At 29.3% G+C, this 13551-nt stretch overlaps 1 protein-coding gene across 5 annotated transcripts in view; it reads right to left on the bottom strand.

The window, feature by feature from the left end:
- Positions 1 to 527: 527 nt before the first annotated feature.
- ZC3H3 (Zinc finger CCCH domain-containing protein 3) overlaps positions 528 to 13551 on the bottom strand; it is a 37331-nt gene continuing 24307 nt past the window's right edge. For all 5 annotated transcript variants that reach the window (XM_075372583.1, XM_075372584.1, XM_075372587.1 and 2 more), the window contains exons 5-8: positions 13151 to 13319; positions 10087 to 10242; positions 8225 to 8420; positions 528 to 1280 (exon numbers count right to left, since the gene is read on the bottom strand). In XM_075372583.1, coding sequence (XP_075228698.1) covers positions 867 to 1280; positions 8225 to 8420; positions 10087 to 10242; positions 13151 to 13319 — 935 coding nt within the window. In that variant the 3' untranslated portion in view covers positions 528 to 866. The remainder of the gene's footprint in view (positions 1281 to 8224; positions 8421 to 10086; positions 10243 to 13150; positions 13320 to 13551) is intronic.

Raw genomic sequence — 13551 nt, forward strand, 5'->3', positions numbered from 1 at the left:
ACAATCTAGCTCGTGCATGAGAAATTACGTTTTCTTCAATTAAACAATTGTTAATAGGCAAATGTATTGTAATAAATTGCAACTGTGAAAAAAAACTACGTGCAAATTTATTTTCTGTCACTCACTTCTCTTTTTATATCAGTCCTTAATTCAAGAAAAAAAGTAATGGTTCCATTATATGTTACTTTTCACTGTATTTGCAGTAAGAGTTTTCTTACTGACAGAAAAGCATGTCAAGCAGCTCAGGTAAAAAAGAGACATCAATAAAAGTCACACAACCTTCTCTGAAGGTTGATTTTAATTGCATAGTAACTCTCTGTGGGGAAAGAGAAAATGTGGCTTGGAGGAATGAATATTACTTTAATTTCAGTGAACTGGACCCACTTCTAAAATTAATAAGTAACGATTAAAATATTTTTGAGAAGTATGTACATATATTACAAAAAAAAGGATTTTACAAGAAAGCACAGGCAAAAATTATTACTATTACTAAGGGTTGTAGGTAAGTAAAAAATGAAAAAAAAAACTGTAGTTATATAAGATTTTATTTACAAATAATATAAAAATACATTTTTTAGTTACAACAATTCACAAATAAATAAAACACAAATAATCTTTATACCAATACACAAACTTATAATAAATCACAACTAGATAAAAAGTTTTAATCACAAACTAAAAATTTATATTTTAATAAATTATTTGTTTAAATCCTTGCACAGAATTAAAAACTAAGAAAAAATGTTAAAAAACATACATAATAGAAGTAAATTATATTAAAAGTGCAGGGATTAGGCCTCTGTAAAAATAGAACTAAAAGAAATAATGAGTCTTCTTCTTTTATTAAATATGAATAAGTTGGCATGTCAGGTAAAATGAGCAGTATTTAGAGGGATAAAGCTTGGCAGATCACCTATTCTAGGCCGTTTTCTAAGCCAGTTACTCCCAGCAGAATCATCATGTATGTTGTCAAACTTTCTTTTAACTGAAGAGTGATCGATTTGATCATTCTGTATATTATTTTCTGAAGCAAAATAATACCTGTTAGCAATAATTTCCATATCTTTATCTTCAATAATTTCTTCACAAGTCCCTTCAATGTCACTTTTGTTGCCTACATCGATATTACTTTTCTCTTTAGATTCGCTAAAATTAATGTCACGATCTATTTTTTTCTGTAAAGTTTTAAATTTTGGATGGGGATATGGACAAGACTTACCTTTAGAGCAAACTCCTCTGTCTTCAAGTTCAGGACACATTTCAATGTGACGTCTTTTACACTGAAAAACAAAATAACCATGTAAAAAAATAATTTGTGCATCATACTGCGATTCTAAAACATCATGTATACAAAATTTTCAACATGTGACTTATTGGCAATTTTAATGCTTATTAGATTACTGATTATTATTTATATTTAGTTATAATGTCCAGTTGCAGAAATCATTATTTATTTATTTGTATCCTCTTTTTTATGACTGGAATGAAATTATGAAAAATGCTAAACCCTAGCTGGAAAATACACACTACAATTACCCACATAATACCTTAACGTAAAAAAGAATAACTACATTAACCAGAGAAGGCATTATATTAAAATTAGTATAATACAATTAGAATTAAATTACTATAGCAATTTATGTAACTGCTGCATCTATATATGTGCGTTTTGTATAATTTATATGTATTACTTTGTTGAGCATTTTGTTCAATGTACTTTAATTAATAAAAAACCACCTGTTATATAAACATACCAAAATAGACAGGTTAATTTAAAATTTATCAATTTAAATAAGCTTTTCAAATTTTATTTGATTTCTCACTGTTAAATACTTTCCTTTTTCTAGAAGTGTCTAAGTTTATAGTTAATAACACCAATGAATGAAAGAATTGATACAGTTATCACTGATAAACATGTAGAGTTCAGATTGGTGTGCAATCCAAATGGCATGGTAATATTATTCTTCCTAGGAAAAACTACATACATCACTAAACGCCATTGTCTATTTCCACCAAAATGCTATCATAACATTTGTTATGATATTGTTTCTCACATATAATATCATTTTTGGCTTCATAACAAAAGGTTTTAATAACCTACTTTTCAGTATTTCATGACAATGTTGATTTTTTTCTGTTTTGAGAAAAGAAAAACAAGAAATATAAATGCAGTACCACAAATTACACTTCCACATAAGTATGAATTGTTTAACATCAATCACTTGGCAGCAGTGGTATCATATTGCATAAAAATACAGCTCAGCACATTTATATCAAAGCTACATGCAACCTTTGCAGTATAGGCCACACCTCTGCTCTAAATATTACTTTAACATTACAAATAAATTTGATAATTGGTATTGCCAGGGGTGCTTGCATACATAATAATGATGCTTACATCAACATTATGATCATCATCATCATCATAATGTTGATGATCTTTTTGCAGCAAAGAGATTATGTGTAAAGCAGATTTTTGGAACAATATTTTTCAAATGTTTCAAACTAATGTACAATTATGTTAATAGTTAAGTGTATTTAAAAAAAACAATAATATATTACAATCTAGTGAAACACCTTTAACTGAAATAAAATTTGCAAATGTAATATTGATAAAATTATTTAAAAAATTGTCAAAATTAAATCATTTTGTTTACAAACTAATCTCCTTGTTTACATGCAAAAATATATCATTAAAATGTCTGATTTTTAAAGATAACTTATCTATTAAGCTATAAGTTATCTATAAGTTATCTATTTTTAATAGATAACTTGTTATTTGCTAATGAATGAGAATGCATTATTTGCTGCATCCTTATCCACTGTACTTTCTTCATTCTCATTGTATGCGGTAATAACTATTATAATTACATTTACCAATTATAAAAAATATGTAATTAATTCTTTTATAACCCTTATTTGTACTAAATTATTTATTTTTAATAATAAACAAAAGCTTACTTGAATTTTCTTCATGCATCTAATTCAGAAGTCTAGCTAGTTCACCATTCTCTCTAAACCAATTGCAATCACTATCACTTTCATTTTCATTTTCACTACCACTATCACTATCAGAGTATACATGTATAATATAATGTTCTGTCATTTCATCTAACTTTAGTTCCAGTTTTTCATATACTCTTTTTCAATACTTTTTATTTTATCACAATAGGGTTTCCAGTCAGTCATCTTCATTCATGGAATTAATTTTCTTTGTAGCTAATTTTTCAACATTTTTGAAAGAAAACATTATGTTATATGACTCGCCACATGTTTTTTTACGGGTGACCATACCAACTTGATTGGATTCACATCAGGATATTATGGTGGGAGTCTAAGAACATGATGGCCATGTTTTTTCAAAAGTTCATTCAAGTAATATTTTTGTACTTTATTTTTATGTAACTTTACAAATTCATATAAATGTAGTTTCAGCATTTTTGAACTATACAGAATATGGATTTTCTCCAGCCAATTGATCATATCTTTTCTTCTGGAGTTAGAATTTGACACTATATCAATACTTGCACTGTGATGAGGAGCATTAACTACTACTGACACTGGTGGAAAATTTGGTATCAGTTTTTCATGCGCCCATTTCATGAAATTGCCTCTATTAATGTTGTCATGGTAGTCGTCATTTTCAAACTGGCTTTCCAAGTTAGTAATGTGTTTGGAATAAAACCGATTTTTCCTCCAGCATGAATAATTATTAAACGATCACCTTTATTAATCGGTACATGAAGTCCGTCAACAATACCATCAGACCACAACTTTGTCAAACAAATGAACAATTGTAGCATTGCTTTGTCTGTAGTAGCCATTGCCTCCAAATATTTCATTCTTTTCCCCATGATATCTGATTTCTCAATTAAAATTGTTCTGTTATTTTCAGTTTTACGCCATTTGAAAGGTAACTCTTTCAAAATAACAGCTAAAGTTGATTCACTTCCTTTAAAATCAATAAATGACTTAAGTTCTTGCCTTATTTTTTTTAAAGTAGGTAATTCATTCTTCTTTGAATGAAATTCATTAACTATTCTTTTAACTACACCTAAATCAAAACTCTGTTCAGTCCACTGACAGGTTTTGAACGTCATTTATACTTTTTCAGCATGTTAAAGAACGCAATTGGGATGTTGGTTGAAGAATTATGTCTTTTTTTTCTTTTCTGAGTTTTTCAACCTGTTCTTGATATCCCACAAGCAGCAGCAGTTCTTTCTTCACATTTTTGAATGCCAATTATACAGAGTGATTCAAAGAAACGGGACATTTTGAAAGTTGTGTTGGTAGCCGTGGGCGATTGGTACCACTTGATAAGTGGCGCCAGCCTCTCTAACCTAACCTGCCATTTAGTTGTCATGGATCCTTGGAGTGGTGCGCAACGTGTATTTGCTATCAAAGCGTTTTACAAAAACAATGACAGTGTGGAGGGAGCACGTAGAGAATTTCGCCATCATTTTAATCTGGGACGGCAGGACCGTGTTCCATCAGCACATGCAATTAAAACATGGATATCTAATTTTGATGAAACTGGTTCGGCAATGAAAAAGAAACCTCCAGACAGTGAGCGAACTGTCCGTACACCACAGAATGTTCAAGCTTTACAAGATGCTATCACACGAAGTCCACATCGGTCAATCTGTCGTCTCTCAGCATCTTTACAATTGCATAGTTCAAGTGTTCGAAGAATGTTAGTGAAGGACTTGCAATACCATCCATACAAGTTGCAGATCGTCCAGGAACTGAAACCGAACGATGCAGTTGTGCGAGCACAATTCTGTAATGTAATGCTTCAGAAGAAAAATGATAACGAAGAGTTTGTTCACAAACTGTGGATGTCAGACGTAGCGCATTTCCACTTCAATGGATTTGTCAACAAGCAAAATTTCAGATACTGGGCACAAGAAAATCCTACACAGTTACACCAGCGTCCGTTGCACAGCCAGAAAGTGACTGTGTGGTGTGCTATGTCATCTTACGGTGTTATAAGCCCTTATTTTTTTGAGGATGACAACGGTCTTGCGATTACAGTGACGTCGGATCGTTACGTAGCCATGCTTGAAACCTTTGTTGTGGAACAACAAAAGAGATTTCCACCAATTCTTAACACAGCCTGATTTCAACAAGACGGAGCAACGTCACATACTGCACAAATATCGATGGCAGCTGTACGCAGATGTTTGGACAACGTGTCATTTCATGAAATGGTGACATTAGATGGCCTCCCAGATCGCCTGATCTCTCAGGTTGCAATTACTTTTTGTGGGGTCAACTTAAACGGAAAGTGTTCCACAGTAGACTTGCTACAACGAAAGAACTGAAGGTAAAGATCCAAGAAGCAATTGCGAAAATTCCAGTTGAGATGTTACGTGAAACCATGAACAATTTAACGAAGAGACGAAGAGATTTCGTGAGTGTTTACATAGAAGAGGAGGTCACCAGGAAGATGTCATGTTTAAAAAATACTAAACTAAAATGTATGTATCCTAAAATGGCAACATTTGTCAATTACATGAAATAAAATGCATTTTCTAAAAAAAATTTTTCATTAACGTTATTTAATTTTTTAAATTTCCCGTTTCTTTGAATCAGCCTGTATGTTTGTCATCAGTTAATTTACCTACTTTTACAGCTTCTTTTTTCATAAAATCATAAACATTATGCTTGACTCCTAAGTTTTTTTTTCTCAAATAGAGATTTAAATTCTGCCATAACAAACCCCACTAACACACGAACAAAAATAAAACAAAAAAATTTGCAAAAAACAATGAATAATTATAAAATAATATGACCGCACAAAAAGGCTATCCAAATACCTTCACTGAACACAATATAAACTGGACTAAAGTTTATTTTTTTACACACACATTGTGTACTACGAATGACGAATTTAAATATAATCTTGATGAAAGACATCATTTCTAACTGTATGTATAAATTTTTATAGACCTGTACAATACCAATCATAACAATAGTCATTGGTTAAGAAATTGTTACTGTTTACAAGATTGGTCATCAAGAATTTTTATACATGTAATCAACAACTCATGTGAAAAGAATTCAAAACACAACATAGATGTATTGTTTGGGCGCCTGAATTGTTTGTAAGTCAAAAAATGAAAAAAAAATAAATAAAAAAAAAAATTGTAGTTACAAGCAAAAATAATGTTTTGGAAAACAATATAATGAGATGTCAGCATGTGACTTCACAAGCTCGTAGATTCGCTGGGGCAACTATATCCATTTTGACGATCCCTGAATCCACTTTGATTAGTTTCAGAGTGACGTCTGTATATATGTATGTATCTCGCATAACTCAAAAATGATTAGCAGCAGGATGTTGAAATTTTGGATTTAGGACTGTTGTAACATTTAGTTGTGCACCTTCCCTTTTAATTGGAATCATCTGAACAAAGTGTCAAAAAAAAATCCATTTTGACCATCCCTGAATCCACTTTGATTAGTTTCAGAGTGATGTCTGTATATACGTATGTATCTCGCATAACTAAAAAATGATTAGCAGCAGGATGTTGAAATTTTGGATTTAGGACTGTTGTAACATTTAGTTGTGCACCTCCCCTTTTAATTGGAATCATCTGAACAAAGTGTCAAAAAAAAATCCATTTTGACCATTCCTGAATCCACTTTGATTAGTTTCAGAGTGATGTCTGTATATACGTATGTATCTCGCATAACTAAAAAATGATTAGCAGCAGGATGTTGAAATTTTGGATTTAGGACTGTTGTAACATTTAGTGGTGCACCTCCTCTTTTAATTGCAATCAACTGAACAAAGTGTCAAAAAAAAATTGGATTTTGGACTTTTTCTTAACTTCAGTAATAAGCATTCACTAAGAGCTTTTCAACGATATATCATAAGTGGTACTTATTTTCATTGGTTCCAGAGTTATAGCTAAATAAAATGTTAATGAAATATTTGGATATTTGGGAAGGCACAGTTCAAATCAGATTTCATCTCTTTTTTTTAAATTTAAATATATTGATTTATTAATAATTATTAACCTCCGACTGCCCAAAGTAATATCAATAATAGCAACAAAAAAAATCAGAAGTTATTAATGAAATAAAATTTTACATATTTTTCATTTTAAAAAAATGTGTATATCTAATTTAATAGGCGTATAAGGAAGTCATGTGTTGCCCACATCAGATTTTTTTTTAAACATCACATATAACGTAACAACATTGTGGGGGTGACCAGTATCATGTATTATACTCATAGTAAAAAAGCGAATGTTATTAACTTTTCTATTATATTTTTTTTAATTAATAATTACCAAAGAATTTTTTTTATATTATCAAATGAAATATGTAAATGAATAAGTTCAGTGAGCAAAATATTTTCTTTTTTTACAGGGATCATACTTTCTTAAAAAAAAAAAAAATAACAATAATAATAAATAAATCAGTGATTTGTAAAAAAAATATTATATTTTACCATGTCAAAACCTCAAGAAACTTTACTGTTTGACAGTAACTTCATAAAAGTAGTAAACATAATAACAACATAAGTATTACGTTTTACAAGCATTTTTTTTGTAATTGTGGATAAAATATCAATATATTTCCAGGAAAGAGTATAAAAGTCTTTAATTTTACTTTTGAAAATAATAAACACATCTTAAGAATTATTTATTAGCAAAAAAAATTACTTCATTACTCCTGTCCCTTCCACATATACTTGGTGCAAACGCTTGTTCCTGCTGCTAAAACTCGCAATTAAAATACAATTTTTAAGGGATTTAGAATAGTTTTTATAATGTTAGTTTTTTTCTGAAAACTATATTTAAATTTATATTGACATTTTCATATTTTCTCTTCTAAAAATTTGGCACATTATAAAATATTGGTATGATTAAGTTCTGCTGTTTATGAGAAACATCTGGCTTTATGTTTCACACTTAAAACATTTTCCCACTTTTACATTAATTTTCTTCATTCTTATAACTTTTTCTTATTATAACTTTTCTTAAGAATGAAGAAAATTAATATAAAAGTGGGAAAATGTTTTAAGTTTGAAACACAAAGCCAGATGTTTCTTAAAAAGTTATAATAAATTTCACTATACTTTTTACAATTAATAATTATTTATTAAATTAATAATTATTCTATAAAAATGAGCTAAAACTAGTCAATTCTTATAAAAATTTTTTTTTTTATGTAAGAAACTAGATACCAAAAATTTAAAGATATTTCTGACCTTTTCAGCATCTGGACAATAACCTTGCAGAAACTGTACACAGATTGGTGCAGAACTACTAAGTTTAACATGAAGATAAGGACAGTTATCACGTACACAAATACCAGCTAAGTAGTGGCGACATGTTGGCATCTTTGATGGTCCAACATCGTGAGATAGTAAGCAGTCATTTTTTTCACATGTACCTTGCAAAAATCTATAAAAAATGTAAAATTATTTCCGCAGTAATTTTATAATTGCAACATAAATATGAAACTTAAAATATTCATAGTATGTGTTACAAACTACTTGATTATGTTAACCTAGAGAAGAACAATATCATCTTCGTCTTGTACATGCACTGCCATATCATAATTTAATTAGACAAACAATATTGAAAAAATGGTTGAGAACCTATTTTCAACAAAATTGTGTTAATCTCTTTTAATAGTTATTTTAAGCAAAGGGGTATTTATGAACAGTAACATTTTTTATGTGTTTTGCTTCTAGTAAGTAACACTGTTTGTATCTCATTATTACTTGTTTCATTAACACCTGACTTTTCAAATGTTCTCAATCTGAACAGTAATCTAAGTTTCTTCAGTAACCACAAAAAAATAAATGCAATAGCTTTTTTAGTGAATTCATTTCACTACAGCATTCAGTTATATTTTAATAAAAAAAAAATTTGTTTTTTATTCAAAACAGTTCCTGTTTTGTTCTAAGAACAATGAAATATAAGTGAATACTAGGAATAGAGCAGATTATTGTGGTAATCACACAGTATTGAAATGTGTGTGAGCACAGATTTGTTGACTACCCAAAACAGTTACAGTACATATACTTGTAAACAAGCTGAAAAATTAAAATATGCTTAATATAAATGAGTGATTTTTACTTAGTGCATAACTAAATAAAAAATAAAAAAAATTATTCATTACAACCATTGTTAGATTTAAGATATTGTAAAAAAAATTTAATTTGTCATTTAACTGTTATAAATGATTATTTTGTACCATTAACATCAACTGGCACTATTACACAAAGTTTGCTGCAATGATAGTGACCAATTCAGTTTTAGATTTGGAGTATAACTATGTAAGTAGTACAAATGCAATAAATTCTATTTAACTTAAATAAATTAAAACCTTTTTAGTATTTCTTTTTTGTAGCAGACAGGATGCATATAAAGTAGAAAATTAATTTCAATTTGTCCCGTAGTATTAGTGTTTGTATTGAAGAACAGTATAATTGTTTAACTTTCAAACTGTATTCTTTTTGCCTAAGAATTGAATAATAATTTAACAATAATAATAATTATTGTTAATCAATAATAATTAACAAACAACTAAGGGTAATGAAAATAAGGAAGCCTTATGATTCCCATGTCTTCTTAAATTAAATTTACTTTCGCATAGAACTAGTATTTCATCAATTATGCAACTACGTACATGTTTGCTTGAAGGTTTTATGTTCAATCTCAATGAATTGGAATTGGTATTACCTCCTAAACCAGAGGGAATTATCAATAGCCATGAGATCAGCAATAGGCTCTGATCCTAGATTATGTGGCCGAGAAACCTACATATGCAAGTTGCTGCTATTAGCATTGAATAGAAGTAAGGAATTTGAAAATGTGATATTTGCATTTATATTCAATTTCTTCTAATTGTTAAGTTTAGTGTGACAACATTGTATGATAAAAAATCATTATAATTATTAAGTATATAATGGTTAATAGATTTATATTACTTAAACTTATCTTAGTACTCAAACTAAAAGGAAAACTAAGTTCTCTTTATCACCCTTCTACCCAGGTACAATAAAAGTACAGTAACTGTTTATCTTATACATGTTAAGAGTTTAATTATAATCATACTTACTTCCTGCAAATGGCAACACGTTTTCGATCATGGAGACGATTACAAGTTCCCCTTTCCTTACTAGAACACTGACCAAAACGATTGAAAATAAGACAAGGTTCATTACACTTTCTTAGCTTCTTAGTGAGTAATGCAATACTTCTTTGTTTAGCTTGACTGAAATAAAAAAAAAATGATTTAAAAATAAAATAAAATTCTAAATTATCATTAATTCACTGATCCAAGTTGGAAAATGGGACAACTGAATTTCCATACTAGCTTTGCAAGAAACAAGGCTTCTAGACGAAGACACCTTTGAGTCAGATGGATTTAGAATCTTCAAAAGTAAAAAAGGGAAGCGAGTTATGAAGAATGTTCCACCACTTGGGAGCAGTTATTATGGTGGATAAAACAATCTTTGAATACAGCGACAGATTTCAAAAATCCAAATTTTAGGTTATCCTATCTAATTATAAAATTTCTTAATCAGTGTTTCTCAACTTGTGGGGAGTCCCCCTCCCACATATCGAAAGAAAATATTATTAAAAAATGTATTAATTTACTGAAAAGAAAAGCAAAACAAAATACATTATGACATAATAAATAATAAAATACACATTTACACTGATAAAATACACTTATAAAAAGGATTGTTATCAGTACAGCACAATATATTTAATAATTAACTTATCAATACTAAATTAAAAACAAGTTTATTATTAGACTCCCTTGGGCCTGTCTTGCAGAGCAAAGTTTTTTGAAGGAAAGTTTAATACTAGAAATAGACATGCTGAGTTCTTTTTCTATATTTAGCTGAGATCTATATTTTGTCTTCAAAGCAGCCACCGCAGAAAATCTGGTTTCGCAAAAGTAGGATGTTAAAAATAGTAATATTATACGAAATGCTCTTGTTTTCAGTGCAGAAAACTCATCATCCGCCCCTGTCCAAAATTCGATGAGCCATTTATTACTAAATTGTCTTTTCATTTTGCCACTTGCCATCAAGTCTATGAAGATTTCTTCTTCGGCAGTATTTTTAAATGGATCCTAATTTACTTATAACTTGTTACCAAGTTGTTGTCAGCAAGAAAATACTTTTTAAAAATTCTTTGCATAATTTAAGTATTCTTGAGAACATTTTCAGAACCACACTTGTCTATGTACTTGTTGAAGCTTCGCTATTGTCTAATGCTCACTTACACCCACTTAAAATTTATCCATGATTTTGTATAAATCTACTGCCGTGAATATTTAATACCGTGAATTGCAATTAACATGAAAATTACAACAAATAATTTTATGGTATTATAATATTTATAATTTAAAGTTTTATTCAATGAAGCAATCATTTCTAGTTCTTGTTGACATAAATTCAAAGTTAAAAGTAAGTAATAGGGTACATGATAATTAATATAATGACAACAGTACCTTACAAATAAAAGTAAATCTCAGTTTACAAATTATTTAACAATGTATTATATAACTAGGCAATGGATTGAATAAACGACACAAGTTCAAAATTTAAATAAATCTTCAGAGCCAAGAGACTAAAAAATATTAATGATACTCTTATTTTCAGTTTAGTTAGATTTTCTTAATGATGAGATTGTGGATGTTGTGCTTATCTTGAAACAAGTGGAAGAATCAGAAAACTGGCCTAGAGTACATGAAGGTCTGCTTGTTATTCTTAAATTCTGAAAAAGTATTAGTAAAAGTGAAATAAATTTAGGCAATAAGAGGAGAAAAATTAAACAAGAAGGTTTGAGAATAACTGAATAAGGTGGCTGACAAAAATGTTATTATGACTCAGATACTGATATATTAAAAGTAGACATCATATACAGTGGATAATGGACTTGGCTGTTGTATCATGATTAAACTGAGACTCAGATGAGAACACTAAGAAAATAATCACAAATAAAAAATTATATAAGGTATTCATGAAATATAATTAAGGAGCATTTTTCTACTTTTAGAAGTATAATCACTGTATTGTATGATATACATTGCATTATTACCTTTCCATCTAATCCTATAGCTTTACAAAAGAAAGTATTTCCAGAACTACTGGATTGATTTTGAACAAACTTGGTTAAATTATTTCTATATATGGGGCATTCATGCCATTAAATTTTCAACTAGGTCAAGGGGGTGAGGCTGTACAGCAAGGTCACCCTCAATATGTTGAGATTTTGCCTAATTAAGGCCTTATTTTTCTTAAGCACATTTATTAACAATTAAAAAATAATATTTACAAAAAAAAAATTTTTTTCAAATCTCTCGCCACAAGGAGTGCTAGTGTAGTATTGACAGTACAGCTGTTGTAGTCATCTCTTTTTTTCTGTTTTAGCCTCCAGTAACTACTGTTCAGATAATACTTCAAGGGATGAATGAAGATGATATGTATGAGTGTAAATGAAGTGTAGTCTTGTACAGTCTCAGTTCGACCATTCCTGAGATGTGTGGTTAATTGAAACCCAACCACCAAAGAACACCGGTATCCACCATCTAGTATTCAAATCCGTGTAAAAATAACTGACTTTACTAGGATTTAAATGCTGGAAATCTTCTCAACTTCCAAATCATCTGATTTGGGAAGACCAACCCGGTGGGTTTGTTGTAGTCAACTGCTACGTTGTGATGTCACAGGCGAGCGGTAGAATTAAATAAATGAATAATATTGAAAGTATAAAAAAGTATTTAAAGTGGTTGCTAGCACTGGCACGAATGAAATACAGTATGAGTGCATGCTTTAGTTAGAATCATTGAATTAAATAAACAAAAAAATATTTAAATGAAATAATAAATATTTTAAATTAAGTTGTGGGTCTAAGCTGTGCATCAGAAAAAAGCTGCGTTGTGGGAAAGTCCTACAACTGTGTTGTCAGTGTTTTTAAAATATCAAATCATAACTTCATGATCTACAACCATACTAGATATAAATAGTTAATACAGGACATAATTAAGTCTCTGGTTGTATTAATTACTCTGTAAAAATCAATCTAGTTTTTTCTTCATTTTTTATTAAAAATATAAACTTATATTTAATAAATTATTGAGGGTGAAGTAAAATAACAAAACTTACATAACTTTGCTATGTGCAAAGTGAGTGTTTGAACGTTGTAGAACGTTATTATAACCGTACCGAACAGCATTAGCAGCAGAAGCAATTCTTTTCAGTGATCTTCCAGTATTGCTAATACAAAAAGATGCTCCTTTATTTTTTACAATTTTGTTGGTATCAACTTTTCCTTCTGAAAAGAAAAAATAATCATGAATATAAACTGAAACAGTTACATATAAAAAAAAACATTCTAAAAGATAACAAATGATTAGGTAGAAAAAATTATTTTCGTAATATAAACTGTTCATAAAGGTATCAGAAATATATTCCAATACTAAAAAAAATAAATTTTCATTAGAAGAAAAACACGCATTGCAAAATACTTAACACAACACAAAATTTTATAAAAGTGTCATTAAATA

The sequence above is a fragment of the Lycorma delicatula genome, chromosome 8 (assembly GCF_047948215.1).
Source record: "Lycorma delicatula isolate Av1 chromosome 8, ASM4794821v1, whole genome shotgun sequence".
Lineage (NCBI taxonomy): Eukaryota > Metazoa > Arthropoda > Insecta > Hemiptera > Fulgoridae > Lycorma > Lycorma delicatula.